Source organism: Motacilla alba, chromosome 13, assembly GCF_015832195.1.
Source record: "Motacilla alba alba isolate MOTALB_02 chromosome 13, Motacilla_alba_V1.0_pri, whole genome shotgun sequence".
NCBI lineage: Eukaryota > Metazoa > Chordata > Aves > Passeriformes > Motacillidae > Motacilla > Motacilla alba.
Window position 1 is genome coordinate 7,542,681 of NC_052028.1, and position 19,957 is coordinate 7,562,637.

Sequence of the window (19,957 nt, forward strand, 5' to 3'; positions counted from 1 at the left end):
AATCCCCCACACTCCCACCACCCAGCGGGCTTCTGTACTCCAAGGGTCAGCAGTGACCTCTCCTTGGGAAGAAGGCCCAGCTCACTCCAGCAGTGACAGCAGGTGGGAGAAGGTTCCCTTGGAGTGTCACTGGGGCTGATTAAACATCACCAAAATTCATCAGCCTTGTGCAGGGGCAGATGCAGCAAAGCTCTGGACCATCACAGGGTGAGCTGGGTCACTCTGGTGGAGAGCACCCAGGCACCAGCTGGGGATCACACAACAGGCAGAGACACAGTGGCCTTTCCCACTTCCACACCTGACAGGATGCAGGATCCCAGGAAGGTCTCAAGTTAAAAAAACCCACACCAACTCTCCCCCAAACACAGGCCAAACCTCAAACAAGCTCTCAAAGAAATGTGGAAAGCAATTCACATTGGCAATTGGCATGGAGGTGCAAGTTGTATCTCCAGGATGCTTTCTGAAGTTTATCCAGTGTCCTTCTCACCTGGATGCCAGGGGACCCCCACACACATAGACCAGGCAAAGGCCAAGTGATGTGAGACAAAACCCATAATACAATTTTATTTTTTGGTTCATACAAACAGTACCCTCCCCACATTTTACGGAGTTTAACAGCATTATCTAGTGACAGAGAAGGTGATGCTTGTGGCTGCTCCTGCAAGCCTCACAACAGGAACAGGGTGGCCTGAAGCCTGGAAACCATGTGGCCTGGGATGGGCCTGTGTGAGGCAGCTCCAAGCTCTGCAGGGGGATCAGGTGAACTGATTACTCCTAAGAAAGGGTATCATGAGATGCCATGTGGAAATATTGATCATTAGGGATCATCAGAAGAACAGCTCCATGCCCAGCATTCCCGCTGGTGTGGCAGCTGGGCAAGACCACCAAGGGTGCCCTGGCAGCAGCCTGCTCAGCTGGGTGTTTAAAATGAGGGCAATGAACCAACTTATGAACTTCTTGGTGCTCCCTGTGTCAGGCCCGCAGATCCCTGGCATCCTGCAGGACACCGCCACCATGCAGGTAGAGTCAAACGGGGACAAGAGCCCCAGGGAGTGACAAACAGCACCTCTGGCAGCTCCAGCTGTCTGCCTGGAAAACAGGGAAGAGCATCCTGTGCCATTCGTGTTGGGAGTCTTCCATCATGCAGCTGGGCTGTATTCAGCCCTGGATTTCAGTGAAACCTGGACTCTCAAGCTACAGGGACCAGAGCTCAAACCAGCAATGTATAAAGATAACAGAGGAATTCAGAATAAATGTTTCTGACAAGGGCACCCCAAGGAGCCCCAAGCAGAGCCCTGCAAACCAGGGCAGTAATGCTGCCCCCCTGATTACCATGTGTCCTTCTTTACACTTATCCCAAACATTCCCCCCTTCAGAGGGTCCAACTGACCAAGCAAGGCCATGAAAATGCAAGAAAAATGTGGTTCAGCACTGTGATAAAAATTTCCATGTTTCTTGTACTTTAATAATTAAAAATTCCTGATGGCAGAAGGGAGGGGGAGGTGGATGTCCCCTGCTAGCAGGAATGCACACAGCCAGCATCTCTGGGGTACCCAGCTGGAGGGAGCCCAGGGCTGCTGGGTCCCTGTAAGGCATTGCATGAAGAGGTCTAGATGGAGACCAGTAACACCCTAAAATCCCTTCTGGGGTGCAGAACCTGTAGGAAGAAATTACCTGCTCAGCCCCAACTAGGATCATGCTCCCAACCCTCCTCCAATCCCCAATTTTCCCTCTTATGGAGAGCCAGGAGGGAAAGGGGTCTTTTGCCCATCACTACATTTCTTATTTTCCTTTTCCATGGAAGGAAAGCAAGCACAAGCATTTCTTTTTCTCCCCCACATCCCTCTCTCAAAATGAGGAGGAAGAAGACTGAGGCTGTTGTACCCAGCAGCTGAGCAAGTCAACTCTCTCCTTCCTTTAAGTACTAACATGAAAAAAAACCACATTTCTCTAACAAAGAAACATTTCAAGAGCCACAAAATACTTTCCCTGTCAAATAAAGTGGATGATGGACCTGGCTGAAAGCACAGCCTTGGGAGATGGGTATAAACACAATCCTGCTGCCTTAGGACCTGGGGCTCACCCAAGCTCTGGTTATTCCCTAAATGCCTGGAGGGATTTTATTACCCGCTCCCAGCTGGGAGGCAGACCCAGATAGCAGCAATCCGAGGATCTAGAAATAAAGGACTGCAAAATTATAGCAAAAACTAGGGAATTGTCACAATGGCCACAGCAAAGGCAGCTGTGGGCAGAAATGCAGGAGGTGGGGATAATCAAAGGGTGCTCCAGACTGCTGCAGTGTCCTTTTAAGGTGTGCTTGAGTCATTGGATGACAGAATAATCAAATTAGGAGTAGAAGGAGGAAGAAAAAGGCCTCATCACACACTCAGTGTGGAGATCTCTTGGGAACTCGAATCAGTCCTTGTCAGCCTCAAAATGCAATGCCCTGGTCCAGAGAGTTTCACTGTAATTACTGTTTTAAGAGACCACCCTTCCTTGGCACATCTGCTGGGATGCAGCTGAGTGAGGCACCCACTGGTATTGTCCTGACTCTCAGGGGTTGGTTTTGAAGCACTGGGGCAGCCACAGGACAGGAGATTAAGGTCAGGACAGAAGAGACAGCTTCTTTTGTTAAAGTGCCTTATTTTCTTTGAGCTTTTAAAACATCTTCTAAAACATCTTCAGTAGAAGGAGGGCACAAAAAAAAAAAAAGAAAAAAAAAGGAATACAGGTTTTATATGAAAGAGAGTAGAGAATTAATCAATATTTACACAGATCTTGGATAAGATTACAGCACAGACTACTAACCCAACACAGCAAAAAGCAGAGTGTCAAAAAGAAGGGCAAAACCTGTTTGAATGCTTTCAACACCATTCCCCGGAGATCCCAAGTGTAAACGGTTTTATCTAGGAAAAGGCATTTGAACTTGGGCTTTGGTCATGGGGGTCGATTACAGCCCCAGTGCTTGCAGCTGGCAGGAGGACGTGGGTGGGCCACCCCAGCTCTCCAGAGCACAGGCCAGCCTTAGACGAGTTCAACTTTAGCGTTTGGATAAACAGCCACCACATCATATCCCTCGGGGGGCTTAACCCTCTCCTTGGCGTGCGTCTCGCAGTACAGCTGCTCCTCGATGAAGAAATACCCTCTCTGCTTCAGGTTGAGGCCACAGTCGTCACACATGAAGCACTCGGGGTGGTAGAGCTTGTCCCGAGCCTTGACGATGGTGCCCCTGGGAGAGACAGGGAGAGCTCAAGTGAGGTGGAGAAACAAGGAGCAGGAACAGCTTTTCCTGCTGCCTCAAGTGAAACAGTAAATGGAGGAAAGCAGCGTGCAGGGACATGTAAGGGTGTTATCAGGGGTTCTCAGCCCACCCAAAGCTGCCACCTCACTACAGGTGTGGCTTCACTATGCTTCTGCAGGGAGAGATGTTCCACACCCAGCAGCACTGCTCCACGGCCTGACGCAAAACAGAGCCTTAAATATCTACACTCAGCCTGGATCTGAAAATCAGGAGCCAGCATCCTGCAAGGACTGGGGCTCAGCATCTGCAGGCACTATGACCTGTGGAGCAGAGACGCTCACACAGCACCAGCAAGAATACCATTGCAGGCATTTGCACAGCTCCCACTCAGCCAGCAAATTTGGCTTGAGCAGGATGTAAATTACAGCAGAACATAAATTACAACAGGTCATAAATTAAAACAAACAAAGCCTAAAACCACCTATACTTACTGAAATAAACATCCATCTGTCAGAGAGTAACTCTTCAACAAACAAACAAAACAGCTGTCTTCTTCTCAACACTCAAGGTGTTTCTCCCGCCAGCCCTTGTAAGGCAGTGAAGGAGTGCTTGGTGCCGTGGTGCTATTCATAGTCCCTGGGCAGCTACTATGATAAGCAGGGCACAAACCATCCCATAAATCATCCCTTGCGAGATTCCCTTAAAAGGGGCAATCCAAACTGTATTGCTCAGGTTTAGATATGGTTTGAAAAAAACAGAAAGGGTTTCAAGGTATTCTGCTGTAAATTCTAACCCACATGCTGGGCGGGACCCAACCCAGCCATGTCCCAGTGCCACTGTCCCCAGTGCACCGGGGACTCCGGTGAGGCACGACACTTACACGATGCCATTCCTGCAACGGGTGCACTCGGGGAGCATCTGCAGCCCGGACATGGGGCCACCAAGCTTTGGCACTGGGGACTTGATGTTCCGCGGGTTGCTCAGTTTGTCAAGTTTTTCACCTGCCAAGAATGATAAAGACAGATTAAAAACTCAGCCTCTTGTGGCTGTTTTTTTCCCCCTCTTCTTTCTTCTTCTTCCCTTTTTTTTTTTTTTTTTCTCCTTTTCCCTTATGGAGTCAGATGAGCCTGGCTGTCATAACAGGATCTGCATCTCCCTTGGAAGTTCCAGGACAGCACCAGCTCAACAGGCATGGACCTTGTCAAAATGCAAAGCAGCTGTGATCTAGAAGGAGAGGTTAATTTGACTGTAATACTACTTGGTTAAAAGTCATAAAGTGAAGAGCTCAGAAAAGCCACAAAGCCACCCCTCCCCATCCCCCCCCAACAGAAAAAAAAAGGTTCCATTACAGCAACATTTCAGGTACACTTGGTAGACCCACCATCTGTCAAGGAGATGTAGATGAAAGAATTTCAAAGAATGAGGCAAATTGAACCAAACAATAATAGGATCACATGCACTTTTCTTCCTAGAGCATGCATTTAAGCTCAAATAATCTAAACCAGAATACTGTGATAGAAGGTAAGGTCTTCTGAGGCACCAAGCCTCCTTTCATGAAGGTCCAACAATGGGAAAGGAAGCAATGAAGATTTTGTGCATATGAAAAATATCATAGCAGAATTTGCAGTGTTGCTGCTCCCACTCCCTACAGACCCTCTACCTTCTGCCCTCCAATTCTGGACAACACCAACATGCTTGTTGCCAACTCCTGGGATACTTAAAAGCTTCTAGTATTGACTGCATGGTTTTCCACAGCTGACAACTGACTGGTCTGTTTGGCATATATTGATCTACGGTTCCTCTGTGATTGCCTAAGGTTGTAGAAAGGAAAAGCTCATGAAGAAGGACCCGTTGGCTCAGAGTTTGGAAAAGCAGCAGAGGAGCTCTTGGATGAACAAGTCATTCTCCAGAGTTCTAACCTGCCACACTCCCTGAGCTTCCAAGGTGTTTCAGTCCAGGTTCCATTGTAAACATGTGCTTCAAGCCCTGATGCCCAGAAGGTCTCGGTAGGCCACAAGCACTTTCTGACAGAGGTATCTGCACGTAACTCTGTGCCAGATTTGGCAGCTTCAGAGCAAAATCCAGTATAAGTGCTTCCCACGGCTCCAGGAGCATCTCTGCCTTTCCTAAAGGGAACTTTGGGTACCTGGAGCCTGATCCATCATCACTATGGCTGCTCACAGACCCAGGGCAGGGTCACACCACAGATACATTTTGAAGGGCATTACTCAGAAAAGAGACCACTGCTCCCCCATCTAGTGTGTCTCAGGAGTGCTTATTGTCCTGGGCCCAGATGGGAAGGAGCGTGCACACCTCACTCATCCCCTGGGGTGCACAGGCATCTTCCCACCACAGCCCCCCTCTCCAGCCATAGCTCTGACACAGAGGCCAACGCTGCCAGCAGTTCCAGCCAAGTGGGTAAAACCAAAAGGACCAACTTCCCACCAGACCCCACCTCCCCAAAACACAACACAGTGTTTGGCAGTGCCAAGAGCTTTCATACATGCAAGAGTGCCTGCCCAAGAGCGGAGCAGGGCTACTCCACCCCAGGAGTTTCCCCAGTACTTGGCTGGCTCCAGCCAAGCCCCTTGTTGAATCCTTCCGCTGCCTTGCTGGGAATAAACTGAAGCAACTGCTCAAGCTGTTGGCTTCCCCCAGCATGAGACACAGCGTGCTTGGACTAGACAGGCTCATCTGCCAACATTTAACAGTTAAGTTGTCACTGCCTCTCATGCAGAGTGCTTGGATAAGCTGCTTAAAAAAGGAAAGAAGAAAAAAAAAAAAGGGATTTTACAGCAAAATGAACCCTGCAGGGAAGGCTGCTTCCCATCTTCTTGAACTGTGTATCATTTCCTTCTATTTACCAGCCCAGTCTCATGGTGATTTATGGTCTTCAGCAAGGCAGCATAATGCTTTAACTCCACAGCCTCAACCATGCCATCCCGTTATGGCTGGAGTTTTTTGTCCTTTCTGGGTTATGGGCGCAGATGAGGGTGGGCATTGCTCCCTAAGGGTGTGGGATAGAGCTAAAATGCTTCCAGTAGGAACACATTCCATATAAAACAGGTCGTTGTCCAAGACACTCAGCTCCTTGGGAGAGGAGAGCTTGACTTTAAAAGGACAATGCAGAGCAGGCTCAGGTCAAAATGTGTAATTTTAGGCTTAAGGAAAAAGGAGCAGGGGTGGCAGCTGTAAAACAAACCCAGCAGGAACACTTGGGATTGAAAACGTGCTGGAACATCACAGAGCTTCATGCCAAGCAGGGATGCTTTTCACCTAATTTCTCATCCCTTGTGAAATAAACAGCATTGGAATGACCAAGGCATAAGTGAGGCTGTGCCTGCAGGCAGTCACACATCTGAGAGGGACACTACTGAGAGGGACAATGGTAGAAGCCAGGTGACAGTGACTGCTCCAGCCTGTCCCATACTAGCTGGTACCCGAAAGCAGCCTGTCAGGCTCCAGTCAAACACAGAGTGTTGCACTGGTGATGGGCTAGAGGCAAGAGAATGCTGATGAGCACACATCCAGGACTGGCTGCACAGTCCCAGGATGTGGGGGCTTGTCCTGGCACCTCTTTGTTCCCCAGCCTTTTCTTTCTCCCTTCCTCCTAGCTCTGGGTTTCTGCCAGCCCAAGGTTGCAGGATGCAAGGGGAGCCAGGAGCAAAACAGCAAAGCTTGAATTTTGTTCCCTTTCCCTGGCACAGAGAAGGGAGGAAGTTAGTGTTGCTAACTGGGATTAACACAATCACTTCCCATTTACTTCTTCTAACAAGGAGACTGGAGATTTGTCCTTGCTCTTGGAGGTCTTGAAGCACCTGAAGGTCCAACTGGGGCTTGTATTTTACATCAGTTTTTCTGCCAATCCAGGGGTTGTAATACTAATATAAAATACAATAATATACCCAGTGCTTCTGAGGTTGATCCTATCTCATGCTTTGCAACTATGGCTCAGTCCTACTAAGAAAACCAATGGAATTCCATGGTGTAATTCCATGATGATCAGAAGTTACCTGCAATTGTGCTTCTTGTGAAGCAAGAACCAACATCCTTCTAGTAAAAGAGCAGACTTCTCCAACATTTTAGACAAACAGAAACTGAAATGCAACAGCCCAACTCACTACCTCTCACGGCTCCATAATGAGATTTACAGCAGTTGGTATTTTCTCATAAAAGATATGTTCCTGGATTCATATGATTGCAGTATGGGGCCCTTGGAAGGAAACAGAAAGAGGAGTCTTGCCCTGTAAGACTGTAAAGCAAAGCCTAAAAATTTGAACATAAAAGCCCCAGTAGACTTAACGGTGAAAGGCAAATAAAATAAAAAAGAAGCTGAAATGTATAGATTGGGGATCTTGTTATTTAATGTGTTAACAACACGGGCAGGAAGCTGTGACAGACCTGAGAAGTGAGCCAAGAGCTCCTGATCTCTATCCCTGCCTTGCTGAGGACCATCCCACGTCCTTATGCAAATGCCATTTACTTAACCAGACCAGGTTCTCCAGCAGTGATCTTACACAACCGCTTAAGGCCTTCACATCTCAGAAACCATCTCAGAAAACAGCTGCCACGCTGGCTACAAATCCAGCTTTCACACAGTGCTCAAGTCAGCAACAAAATCTGGCAAGCAGGAGTATGTGAAACACTGATTTGAAACCTGCCATCCTGGTGGTCTCCTCACAGGAGGGTGCTTGGGTGCCAACCTCCTTACCATTCTCACTGGCCTCCAACATGCCCTGTAGGTACCGGAAGGATCCAGACTGCTTTGGCTCTGAAATGGGCTTTTCATAATCCTGAAGCATCTTGTAGACATCGGACTCCACATCAATCCCATTTCTATTCCGTGGAAGAGACTTCACAGGGTCAATGCTGGTTTAAAGCAAAGAAAGAAAGGCTCGAGTCAAAAAGAAACAGCTACTGTCAGCTCATCAGGGAGGTACTAAAATCTCCACATTCCCACAGATTCAATTAAGCACCTCTGTTCTCATGTGTTTCCCTGCCTCGAGGTATGTCTGGCACAGGAACAGTTGCTGAACCAAGGAGGTTAAACTTGTTCCCTGTTGGGCTCCAATTGAGCAACACAGCAAGGGCTGGCCCAGTTACCAGATGCCTTCAGGAAAGAGGGCAGCTGCTTGCAAATGCTGTAAATTGCTTTGCTACCTATGGAATTTATTGATAAAATGGGAAAAAACATGCATTTCATTAACTGTGTAGGGCCAGGGCATGCACCCACCCCATGTAAGGGCATCTGGAGAGTGTGTGCCAGGCAGGACAGCAAAATCCCTCACCACCCACAAGTGCTTCCTGTGAAGCTGGTGTTACTGTAGGTACATCACAAACAAGAGCACAGCTTAACTGAGAAAACCACCTCACCAGGGAGGGGGACTTGGGGGCTGCTCTGTAACCCCCTCCTCCAGCCTTCAGCCTGGAGCTGCTCCTGGTCTCTATGAGGAGCATTTGGGATGCACAGACAACAAATAGCAATTTAAACCATTATTTCAGTTTGATTCATCAAAAAATGAAAAGCATGGTCTGGAATCAAATATATTTCAGGTATATGCTTAAATATCCTGCTGAGAAAAGCTGAATCCAAGTGCTGTTGTGCTCCAGAGGCCCCAAGACACAGCACAGCTCCAGAGGAAGGGGCTCCTCTTCCTTTTTATAGAGCAGGTCATCAAGGTCATTATAAAACCAGTAAAAACAGCAGGAGCCCTGAACTCCATCAGCTTCACATACTTCAGCTACCATCTGGATCATTTTCTCCACCAATGCTATAGTCATGTCTGCTTAAACAAATAAACAAAAGAAATAACATTCACTTTCAAAGAAAGAAAGAAAGAGAAAAACCTCCAGCAAAAGTAACTTTCACAGAATGGCTAGAGCTCTATATTCTGGTAGTGACTGCCCAGCAGCTCTGCTCCCCATTGGGAGGTGAGGGTGAGCCACGCTGGTGCAGAGCCACGGACCCATCCCCGTGACTCCCAGCCAGTCCAAACCCCGCAGGTGTGCTCCAAGTGCTTCTCTACCCTGCTACAGTTCACTCCTACATCAATTCACACATTTTCAATGGTAAAGGGCAGGTTTTGGCCAGCTGTGTTGATTTGGCACAGCCTGGTTTGTTTGTAGCAGCAGGGGCGGGGAGGGGGCCCGCAAGGGTAGCTTCTGTGAGAAGCTGCTAGAAGTTTCCACCATGACAAAACCAATCTCTACTGGCTCTGAAGCTGGACATACTGGTGGCCGAGTTAGAGAGGTTGGTAACACCTCTGTGATGACATATTTAAGTAGAAAATCAAAGCAATGTGGGGCAGATTTTCAAGGGATGGCGAGGCACTGCTGCCGGAGGCCATCCCTGGCACGGCCTGTGGCCATACACGGCTGCGGCTGCCGCCACCTCAGCACGGCCCGTGGCGAGCCTTGCCTTGCCTGCCCAGCCACGCCTGCCCAGCCACGCTGCGGGCAGAGGGGCAGGGGGCAGCAGCTTCTCCTTCCCCGTGCCCTGCAGGGAAGAGAGGCGTTAAACAGCGCCGGCACCGCGGCTACCACTGCTGGAAACAGGGCAGCAGGGCCTGGCCTGTGCTGGAAACATGGCCAGAGACTCCCCAGTGCAGAACCTAGACAAAATTGACCTCTCAGTGCTGTGGGATCCTGCAGGAATCTTTGAATTAGTGGAACTTGTTGGCAATAGTATCTATGAGCAGCAGCATTTCTTCTAGTCAGAGAGGAAGAAGTGAGGACATGTGAGGGAAAACAACATGGTGGCACCAAGGTCAGTGGAAAAACAAAGAGGGGGAGGAGGTGCTCCAGGTGTTGGAGCCAAGATTCCTCTGCAGGCCATGGTGGAGACTGTGGTGAAACAAACTGTCCCCCTGTAATGCAGGAAGTCCACAGAGGATACAAATATAAACTCACAGCCCATGGGAAAAGTGCTCACGGCAGACCAGGTGGATGGCAGAGAAAGCTGTGAACAGTGGGAGACCCCAATGGACAGAGGGCTCCTGCTCCAGAGATGGAGAGAGCGGCCTGGCTTCCAAACTAGAGCAGCCTATCCTTACAGGACTGCACCCCATGGACAAGTGACCCACACCAAAACAGTTTTGGGAACACTTGTTTGCCCGTGGGAGGGACTCACAGCACAGCAGAGATCAGATTCCTCTCCCTGAGCAAACAGAAGATCTTGAGTGACAAACGGACCAAAACCCCCACACCCTGTCTCCCTGCACTGTCACTGGGAAGGAGGAAGGGGCGGGAGGGGGGGGGGGAAAGGTGTTTTAAAGGCTTATTTTACTTCTCATTAGCCTCCTCTTACTCTGTTAATAATAAATTTACTTTATATCTTTAAATTTGAACCTGTTTTGCCCTTAGAGCGTTTTCTCCCAGTCCTCATCTCAACTCATGAGCCCTTTGATATTTCTTTTTCCCTGTCCTCTACCCAGCTGAAAGCAAGAGAGGGTTAGCAAGTGACTTTAGTGGTGCCTGGCATTTGGCCAGTGTCAAACTATGACACCAGCCCAGCCTCATCAGAGAAAATGTACTGCAAAGAAAATGCACTCCTGCCCCAATTCTACTCAAAGACCCAAGTGAATGTCCTTGCTTTAGGTTCATTTGCAGGAAACACCAGACTTTGTTCTCTATTTTTTGTGCAGTTCTCCTCTTTCCAACTTCAATAACTTTCCCGGAGCAGCACAGGCAATGAGCTGGCTTGCTGCATCACTGAAATACAGATTCATGCAGACACAGAGTTCCCAAGCTGAAAAGAAACTCTCTTTGCATGTGATACAGACATTACTTTCTTGCAGGACATTTTGCCAGTTTGGAAGAGCATAAATCAAGATCCTCATAAGCCATGTGAAAGCATCCCAGTCCACAACCTGGCTTGTCTCAAAGTCTGAGTTATTCACCCAAACCATTCTTGGCTACACAAAAGCCTTTTCTTTCCTAGGAGCATTATTTATTTCTCAGCCTCCTGGAGAGCTGCACTGAGCAGATCTTACACTTATAAGCATCCCAGTTGCTGGAGTTCATCCTTTCAGCCAATATCTCCAGCTTCCAGGGCAAGTAACGGCTCCTGGGTCTGTGGGTCTGATCCCCACTCCTAGGAGGGCAGCACCCTCCATCCTGCCTTGGAGATACACTTTGAAAAAACAAAATATTATTGTCTGTGACACTCACAGAGCCATGGAATTGTTTAAGTTAGAAAAGCCCTCTAAGATCATCAAGCCAAACCATTCCCCCAGTACTACCAAGGCCACCACTAAACCATGTCCCCAAGAGAAACATCCACATATCTGTTTAGTCCCTGCAAGCATGGCGACTCCACCATTGCCCCAGGCAGCCTGTGCCAGGGCTTGACAACCTAGTTGGTGAAGAAATTTTTGCTAATATCCAATTTAAACGTCTCCTCCTCTTGTCTTCCTTGGCATTAATCCCAGATGGGGGACCGTGCCTAGGGGCCACTAATCTAGCTACTCACATTAGCAACAGAAGGATCTTAACAGAGACCTGGAGAGTGAGCACCTTCACCAAGATGCATACCTGAGCATTGCTTCAGCATCACAAGCTTCAATTTAATGTTGCAGTTGCTACCTATGTAGATGTGGCCATTTTGTTCAGAAATTGCTGTCTCCAAGCCTTTTTATTTCTACTTTGTTTTGTTTATTTGGTTAGTCTCTTTTCTCCTCCCACCTACACTTGACCAACAGAGCAGGGGTCCAGCCCAGTGTCTTGATGGACTTGGCAGAGTTAGGTCAGTGGTTGGAGAGGATGATCTTGAAGGTCTTTCCAACTGAAGTGAGTCTAAAATTCCATGACCTCAGGAGCTTCAGGAGCACAACAGCCTCTGTGCACTCGCTGAACCCTAGTTTGCAGGAGCAGCAGCAGATGCAGAACCAAGCCCTGCCCTGGTCCTACCTGTGCGCAGGAGTGATGTGGAGTCCACTCAGCTGGCCTGGCAGGGCTGACTCGGAGCTGTTGTTCGCGTAGAGCCGGGTTGGTTGGTGATGCTGCACGTTCAGCTTGCTGTCCACGGGGCTGCCCCCAGCTCCATGGGACATCGACCTCCTGCTCTGGGCAGGGCCACTGTCCTGGAAGAGAAAGCAAGCAGAAAACCTGAGATTTATAGTGTGTGATGTACATGGAAGAGCTGTGTTGGGACATGCAGTTTGCAGTAATAACATTTTATGTGTGCTATGGAAAAACAGGGATGTGCAGCAGGAAAAGGAAAATTCGGGCTTGACCTGCAGTTAAATTGTGCTGCATCTACACAGCTCCCCTTGGTCCCCAACCAAATGAATTTGCTGTTTCTCCATGGTGAGCCACTGCCAAATATTCTGCATTTATTTCTCCTGCATTTATTTATTTATTTAAAAGCATATGTGCTGTTTCTTTAAAAGAAAGGCTGTGAGTCTACTTCTTATTCCACATTCCATCACTCTGAGCACACTTGCTGTGCTCCTGACTTCAGGGCCATCCCTTCCATTTCTATCAGCAAAACAGGATAAACCCATGCTAGGCAGCTCCACGGGCAGGATGGGCAACACCTGAGGCCAAGGGACCAGTCCTGGGATTTTCACTTGCAGCCACCCTTGTCCACACAGATCTACATTCATTTAGGAAGGTTTTCTTCCCAAATAAGATTAGTCATTTACAGTACGAGAAACATCAGTCAAGGGTTTAGCTTGATATTCATATTTCCATTTGCTTTTTAAGTCCCAAGGCAAACTGTGGAAATCTTTTTGTCATATGACCTCAAGTCAGGAACTCACATGCCATTAAATGACAAATTTTCCACATTATTTTACCATTTTACCAATGTCAAACATTACCTATGTGTTATTCCACACACATGGAATTCCACATACATGGGTGTGCTATTAGTCAGTCCCATCCACACCCACAAACCAAGCAATACCTACTGCTAATGTCACCTGAGCCAGGCTTTGCCTGCAAAAACTCAGTATGGGGAGAGGAGCTAACCCCGGCAACTCGGAAAAGCAGCAGGAAGCTGGACACAGCCCATGGACACACATTGGCTGCTATTTCCAGCCATGTGAGTCACAAACATGCCTGGACTGATGAAAGACATAGATGCTGTAAGAGGCTGGAATCTGTTTAACCTGGTTTAATTTGTTCTGGGGCAGCTCCTCAACACAGCTGCTCTCCACCAGCTTTTCAGTAGATTGAAGCTGATAAAAAGCCAAGCTGGGAAATAAAACACCATCCTGTGAACAAATAACAAAGTGTATATTGTGGGGCTCTGATACAAAGCTTTTTTTTGACTAAAATAATCCAATAAATATTAATTAGAAACAAGTGTCTATCCCTGGTGCACAGGAGAATGCACTGGCACTCACAAACATTGTAAAAACAAACAACTAAGAGAAGTAAAAAACAGATCCTGCTAGAAAAAGATCTTGAAAGTCCAATTCTTCAGTTCTTCCTAAGGCAAAATGTCCATTGATAAATTCAAGCTTAAGAACTGAAAGATGGTGTCGTTGAGGTTTTTCCCCTATCATCAGCTGAAAACCTGCAGCCTTCAGCAAGCTCCCAGCAACTTCTCCTGCCTCAGAAGCTGCCTGGAGCCCTCTTGGCACAGTTCCCTCCACACCACACATGCACAAACACGTGGGGAAAACTGCTTCCAACATAATAACTTCAAATTGTCTATTAAAAAAGGAATTTTGCTGCCAGGAATAATATAATTTTAACTGTTCCCCAATTTATAGTCTTAAAAAAAAAACCATATATATATATACACACCAGCAGGCAATGTGTTCCCAGTTCCCAGATTTAGATTATTATTTCAAGGGAAATAAAGAAAACACTCAACCATGACGCAGAGAGGAAAAGGATCACAAAAATTTTTTTGGGATAAAAGCAATGGCCCATATGGGTGACAGCACTGACAGCAATGCTTTTAGAAAGTCATTACCTTTAATTATCTGGGCCAGATTCACACTCAGTCCCAGGGTGATTGGAGGAGAAGGCTGGGTCCTCTCCTCTGACCTCATGCGCTCCTGCACACTGGTGCCATCCAGACCTTTGCTGGGGAGCAGCAGCTGTTTCCAGAATGGAAACCTCCTCCAGCAAAGCACCTCCAGACCATCATCTCCATGGACTTGCTTAAATCCAGGGTAGTTTGTAAAGCGTGGCCCCTTTGTCCCTGTTAAGCTCAGCAATTTGTACATCAGGACCAAATGTTGCTATAAAGCTAAAACTTATTGCTTGGGCACTCTCCAAAAAGGAGGCCCGTGATGGAAGGGAGGAAACAGAGTCCTTCCTGCACTGCCTGGCATCCCCAGTTGCCACCAGCTCCCTGTCTCTGTGGGCGGAGGATGTTCATGGTGGTGGCAGCTCACCTTTCCTCTGCTCAGCCATGTTATGAAGCCACAGCGACCCAGCAGCATCCAGAGGGATCAAGAGGCTCCTCCTGCAGCACAAAATGCTGCTCCCATGCTCCCAGGCCAGAGCTCAGTCTCCTCTTCCTCAAAGGCTGAGAGACCTCTGCAAGGCTTCACGTTGTGCAAAACACTCACATTCACCCTCAGAAACCCAGAACCGGATGGATTTCTTTCCAGTTGTCAAATTCAAGATCAGCTCAAATTTCCCCTGCTTCGAGGCCTAATTTGCTTTTCTTTGCTGGATTTTCTTCCTGCTTTTTATGGCCTTTCTTAAACTGAGTTTGCAAACCCTTCTTAAGAGTTGGCCTGTGAACTCTCACCAAGGAGAACTCTTTCAGCCTACAAACCAGAAACTCCCAATTTGTTTTCTCATGCTTGGCTGTTTTTCTAATGCATATTGCAAAATGTCCTATTTGTCCTCCCACCCTTTTTCAACTGCAAGTCCTTAGCTCTAGAGACCACAGAGATTCAGAGAACATCAGACTTCATATTCTGATCCAAAGCATTTCAAGTTCATTTACTTCAGCATGTTATAAATTAGACTTTTAAAAGACCAGAAGTACAAACAAAATAACTAATCTCCTTTTTCCAGACTACTTGAGATCAAAACTGAAGATTTATAATTTGATAGGTCAACATTGGCTCCTAGAACCTCCAAGCAAGCCCCTTCACCCATGACAGGATTTGAAGGGGCTTTGAGCAATGATAGCTTCGGCGTATCTAAGAAATCTTCCTTGGGAGCAAACTCCAGAGGCAGAGCTGGAAATATCTCCTAAATTGCACCTCCAAGCCCCAAGTCCACCCTCCTTCTGCCCACTTGTGCAATGGTGGTGGCAGATTTGCCCAGACAGGACCAGCAGCAGCTCTGTCCCTGCAATGTGGGTGCCCATCCCCACAGGAATTGCCTGCACCTTGTTTATTTTCCTAATCCTGGGGCTGCCGGTTCTGTTCTCACACACCACACAAGACTCAAACAGAGCTGAAGGCCATGCTTGGCTCAGCCCATTCTGTTTGATGTTCTTCAGATTCAGCCTCTTCTCAAAACCAGACCCTGATGGGCCGGTGCCAGCTGAACGTTTGCTGCCAAAGTGCTGAATTACAGACACGAGCATTGCTCTTGATGCACCAGGAGGTAAAGCATCCCTCAGCCATAGAGCCACCTGGAAGAGGCGCCTCTTGTGACCGTGTTTGGTTATCTGCATTCATCATCCAGCAACAGCAGGACAAGCCTGTCTGCTTCAGCTCCTCCTCTGGCTTCTTTCTCCCTTGCTCCAAGCTTGGGTAATTGAGTGCCAGCTGATTCTGGCCTCTCCTAGCAGAGGGCTTTCTGTGGATGAAGTTCATTACTGCAAGTCCTCTATCATGCAAATGTGCCAAGCAATTAAGCCTGAAGACATATCCCAGTACAACCTCACACCCTCAAGCCAAGACTCAGCCTCTGCACAGAAGACAATGCAATGCTGCAGTTCCCTCTTCTCCTTCCCCCCAGGTTTAAAAAGTAAAGATACTGCTTCATCTCTGATGAACCAGTTCAGATGTCCCAGAAATGGAAATCTTATTATTACCTCCCAGTGGGGGGTGTATGGGACAGACATACAATGCAATTGTATGTCAATGCAAAATTATTTTCAATGCAAATAAGTGATTTACACTGTGCCCAACAGCTGAAGGAACAGGATTGATTCTCCAAAAAAAGCCTCAGAAGAAGTCCCAGGGGAACCCTTGTGACAAAGGCTGCTCCCAAAGCTTGGAGAAAAGGATGAATTTTAAAAGCTACACTCATTTTAACATATATGTCCCTATAAGCACAGTTCAGATGTTCTGTGTATATGCTGCTTTTACAGACTAAGCAGCCTTCAGTCTAACTTTCAAAAGCTCTAGTAAGTATGATTCCATTACTTTGCTCAGCTCAAAAGATTAAGGAAAAACGGTCAGGTCTAATTTGCTGAGGCTGGATAAACTGAGTGTGTGGGTTCTTTTACAAGACAGATTTTAAATACTCTGCCAAGCTCCCCTTTCAACATTGTCAGAGCCTGAAATATTACAGTTTTTGACTTAAACATTTTCATGAAGGACTTTTAGAACTGTATTACAAAAGCTGCACAGAATATCACCACACGCCTTTGGAGTGAGGCCCTGGACTGTTCACTGATGAAGATAAGATGAAACTCAGGAACTGGGGACATTCACAAAGTACAAGCTTAGCACGTTGGGGAGGAGACCACAGCCCCAGGGCTAACAGCTGCCAGGCTCACAAAGACCCTCACACCCGAGGGTGGGGAGGAGAGAGATGTGTTATAGATGGGTTATATGATGATTGGCTCTCACAACTAAGGGATGAATATTGTGTGCATGTTAGGAGAAGTCTTGCTGATGTATGTTATGTTACTGTAGTTTGTTGTTTGCACACCCTCTGTTCTCCCCATAGTCCCCTTTTCCCCCCACTGCATTGATGCCACAGACAGCCTGGGTTGTCAGGGACATGTGGAGGGAGGACGTGCACATGTGTCCCTTGCATGGGCCAGCTGGGCATGGGGAAAGCCTGTTGCTGGGGGGGCTTGGCATGACAACACCTCACCTCCAGTCAAACTGCAAGAAGGTCTCCAGCAAGGGACAGCAAAGAACAGTTGACTGATGGACTTCAGGAGGGGCCAGGTTTGGCTGAGGCAACCCCAAGGGTATAAAAGGCACAGCAGCCACTTTGTGGATGAGCCTCTGTCAATCAGCCCACTCCCACTGCTGTCCCTTCTTCCTTATTCAGTCCTTTGTTGTGTTGAGGTTTAATAAACCTTTGACCCCAAAGGGGTCCCCAGACCCTACACCAGAGATGATGCAACAGACTCTCAGTGTTAAAAGGGACAGTGGCAAACAGGCCCCTCAAGGGAGGCAGGTGGGCATTCCCACCTGGCCCAAAGTGTAAAATCCATGGAATTCTGCACTCTTTGGCATGTGGCAGTGTGATGTGGGACCCACAGCACCAAGAAGACGACACAAAACGAGACCAGACGTTGTTGGGACCCTCAGATGGGTGATACACTTCCACCTAACCCATCACACACCCTCTCTCTCTCCCTCCACCCCCCATGCACACTTCTTTTTCTTTCTTTCTCTTTGTCTCTTTTACTATGAAATAAAAAATACATCCTTTTTTGGCACCAATATCTAGCCTCATTTGGTTTTAATCTAGTTTTTGGGTATATTTTGAACCTTCAAAGTTCTTTGCGGTTTATACACAGAGACTTAGCTTTCCTCACTTTTCTGGGTTTAAACTGGATCATAGCAAATGTGTACCACAGTCTGCTGGAAAGCCTTATCCATCACATCCTTCTCACTACACTCCTTTCACAGCTGTCAGCTAAGTATCAAATTAGTTTTTCAGATCTCTCTAAGTAAGAGACCAAACTCTTAAAAAATCAGATGATCTTTTTGAAAAAGGCTGCAGACAATGTTCACATGAAACATGACTCAAGCTGGAGCCTGGTGGAGCCCCAGCCTGCCCATATTCCCAGGACAGGCTGTACTGCACAAGGGCATGTAGTGACAGGACAAGGGGGAACAGCTTCACACTGACAGAGGGCAGGTTTAGATGGGATATTGGGAAGAAATTCTTTCCTGTGAGGGTGGTGAGGCCCTGGCACAGGCTGCCCAGAGAAGCTGTGGCTGCCCCATCCCTGGAAGTGTTCAAGGCTATATTGGACGGGGTTTGGAGCAACCTGGGATAGGGGAAGGTGACCCTGGCCAGGGAAGGGGTGTGGAACTAGATGAGCTTTAAGGCCCCTTTCAACCCAAACCATTCTGTGATTCTGTATAGCACAAGGTATAGCACAAGGCCAGCACACATTCAACCCAGGGACAAATCTCTCAAAGAGCAGAAACATTTCTCCACCTTGGAGCAGCCATGTGGATGCCATCAGCAAGGCTCCAATGGATGTTTCCTCCCACAGCTCCAGGGAGAAGCTGCACCCTCGTGCAAATTAAAGAGCTCAGGAGAGACTTGAGCTGCAATGCCAGGACTTCATCCCTTAACCTACCTGGCTCACCAGCAGTCTCTTAAAAATCCACAGCAATGGAAAAAAGGTACCTAAGATTGTCAAGATTAAAATGTGTTTGCATTTATCTTGCCTGCACAGCGCAGAGAGCACATTTCTAACATCAAGTGTGCGAGGGGCTTTTACCCAGCAGACAGACGAGAGCTCTGTATGAATATCTTGGTAGAAGAGCCTTGAAATTTCCTCCTTTGCCCAGCAGCAGCAGCAAGCTCCTGCCAGGTGACCACCTCACTAGAGGTAGGCTCAACACCAGTCTAAGCCCTAGAGAGGACTGTCCTAGATCCCAGTGTTCAGGGTCACCTTCCAAGCTCAGAACAGGAGGGCATTGCTCATTGCAGGTTGGACTGATGCCCCCACCATGCACAGGCTGCTGTTGGATTAACTTTCCCACTGACAGAAAATAATATCCACTACAGATGGGAAAAAAACCTGAAACCATCATAGCAAGTGTCCACTGCCCTCCTGACTGCCCCCTTTCTCCCAGGGAAGATGCTGCTGCTCCCATTTCAGTCCATGCTTCCACTGAATCACTTGATTCACCATCTGCTGTTTGGTTTATAGGACAAACCTGGTGAGCTTAACACTAACAGACTATGCCCTGATATAATGTTTTCCAGCTTACTGTCACTCTCTCAGTTGGGAAATTGTTGCATTTTCAGGTGTTACCATATCACACTTTCTGATTTTCTTTCCATAATCATTATCAGCAGCTAATTAAAACTAAAAGTTTCACCGGCAAGCTAAGATTCAGGCTACAAAAATATGCTTCAAACCAAAGGTGCCTACTTCACCAGCATGGCTTATCTGAACCTCCTGTAAAAGCCACGGTAAGGTGCACCAGGAAAACACAGCAAAAGCAACAGGATGATACATTGATTCATTTTAGACTGTCCCAACTTTTTGTTTTTCCTCATTAATAAAAAAGATAAATTCAGGTAGATTCGAAAACACGTCTCAGCCTTTCCCAGCCCTCTGTGGCACGAGCTGCTTTAGGGGATGGAAGCAGCTGCTTCAGCCTGATCATCCTGAGGGACCACAGTGAGCATGCCTCTTTGCAGCACTGGGGATGGCTACCTCCACTCAAGTGACCTCCAAGAGCAGTTAATTCCTCTTAAGTGAGACAGAAGGAAAAGTGAAAGGGGATAAGCTGTTTTTCCTGATGGACAAGAACAGAAACACTGAGCTACACCTGTGCTTCCTAACACTTGGCACTTCTGAGTACACAAGCAGCAGTTTCCTTACCTGTGTTAATGGAGTCATCACTGAAACTG

General features: G+C 47.5%; 1 protein-coding gene across 1 annotated transcript in view; it reads right to left on the minus strand.

The window, feature by feature from the left end:
* Positions 1–539: 539 nt before the first annotated feature.
* Positions 540–19,957, minus strand: part of PDLIM4 (PDZ and LIM domain 4) — a 48,142-nt gene continuing 28,724 nt past the window's right edge. Inside the window, exons 4-7 of the mRNA XM_038150317.1 lie at positions 12,149–12,321; positions 7,953–8,110; positions 4,122–4,242; positions 540–3,229 (exon numbers count right to left, since the gene is read on the minus strand). Coding sequence (XP_038006245.1) covers positions 3,025–3,229; positions 4,122–4,242; positions 7,953–8,110; positions 12,149–12,321 — 657 coding nt within the window. The 3' untranslated portion in view covers positions 540–3,024. The remainder of the gene's footprint in view (positions 3,230–4,121; positions 4,243–7,952; positions 8,111–12,148; positions 12,322–19,957) is intronic.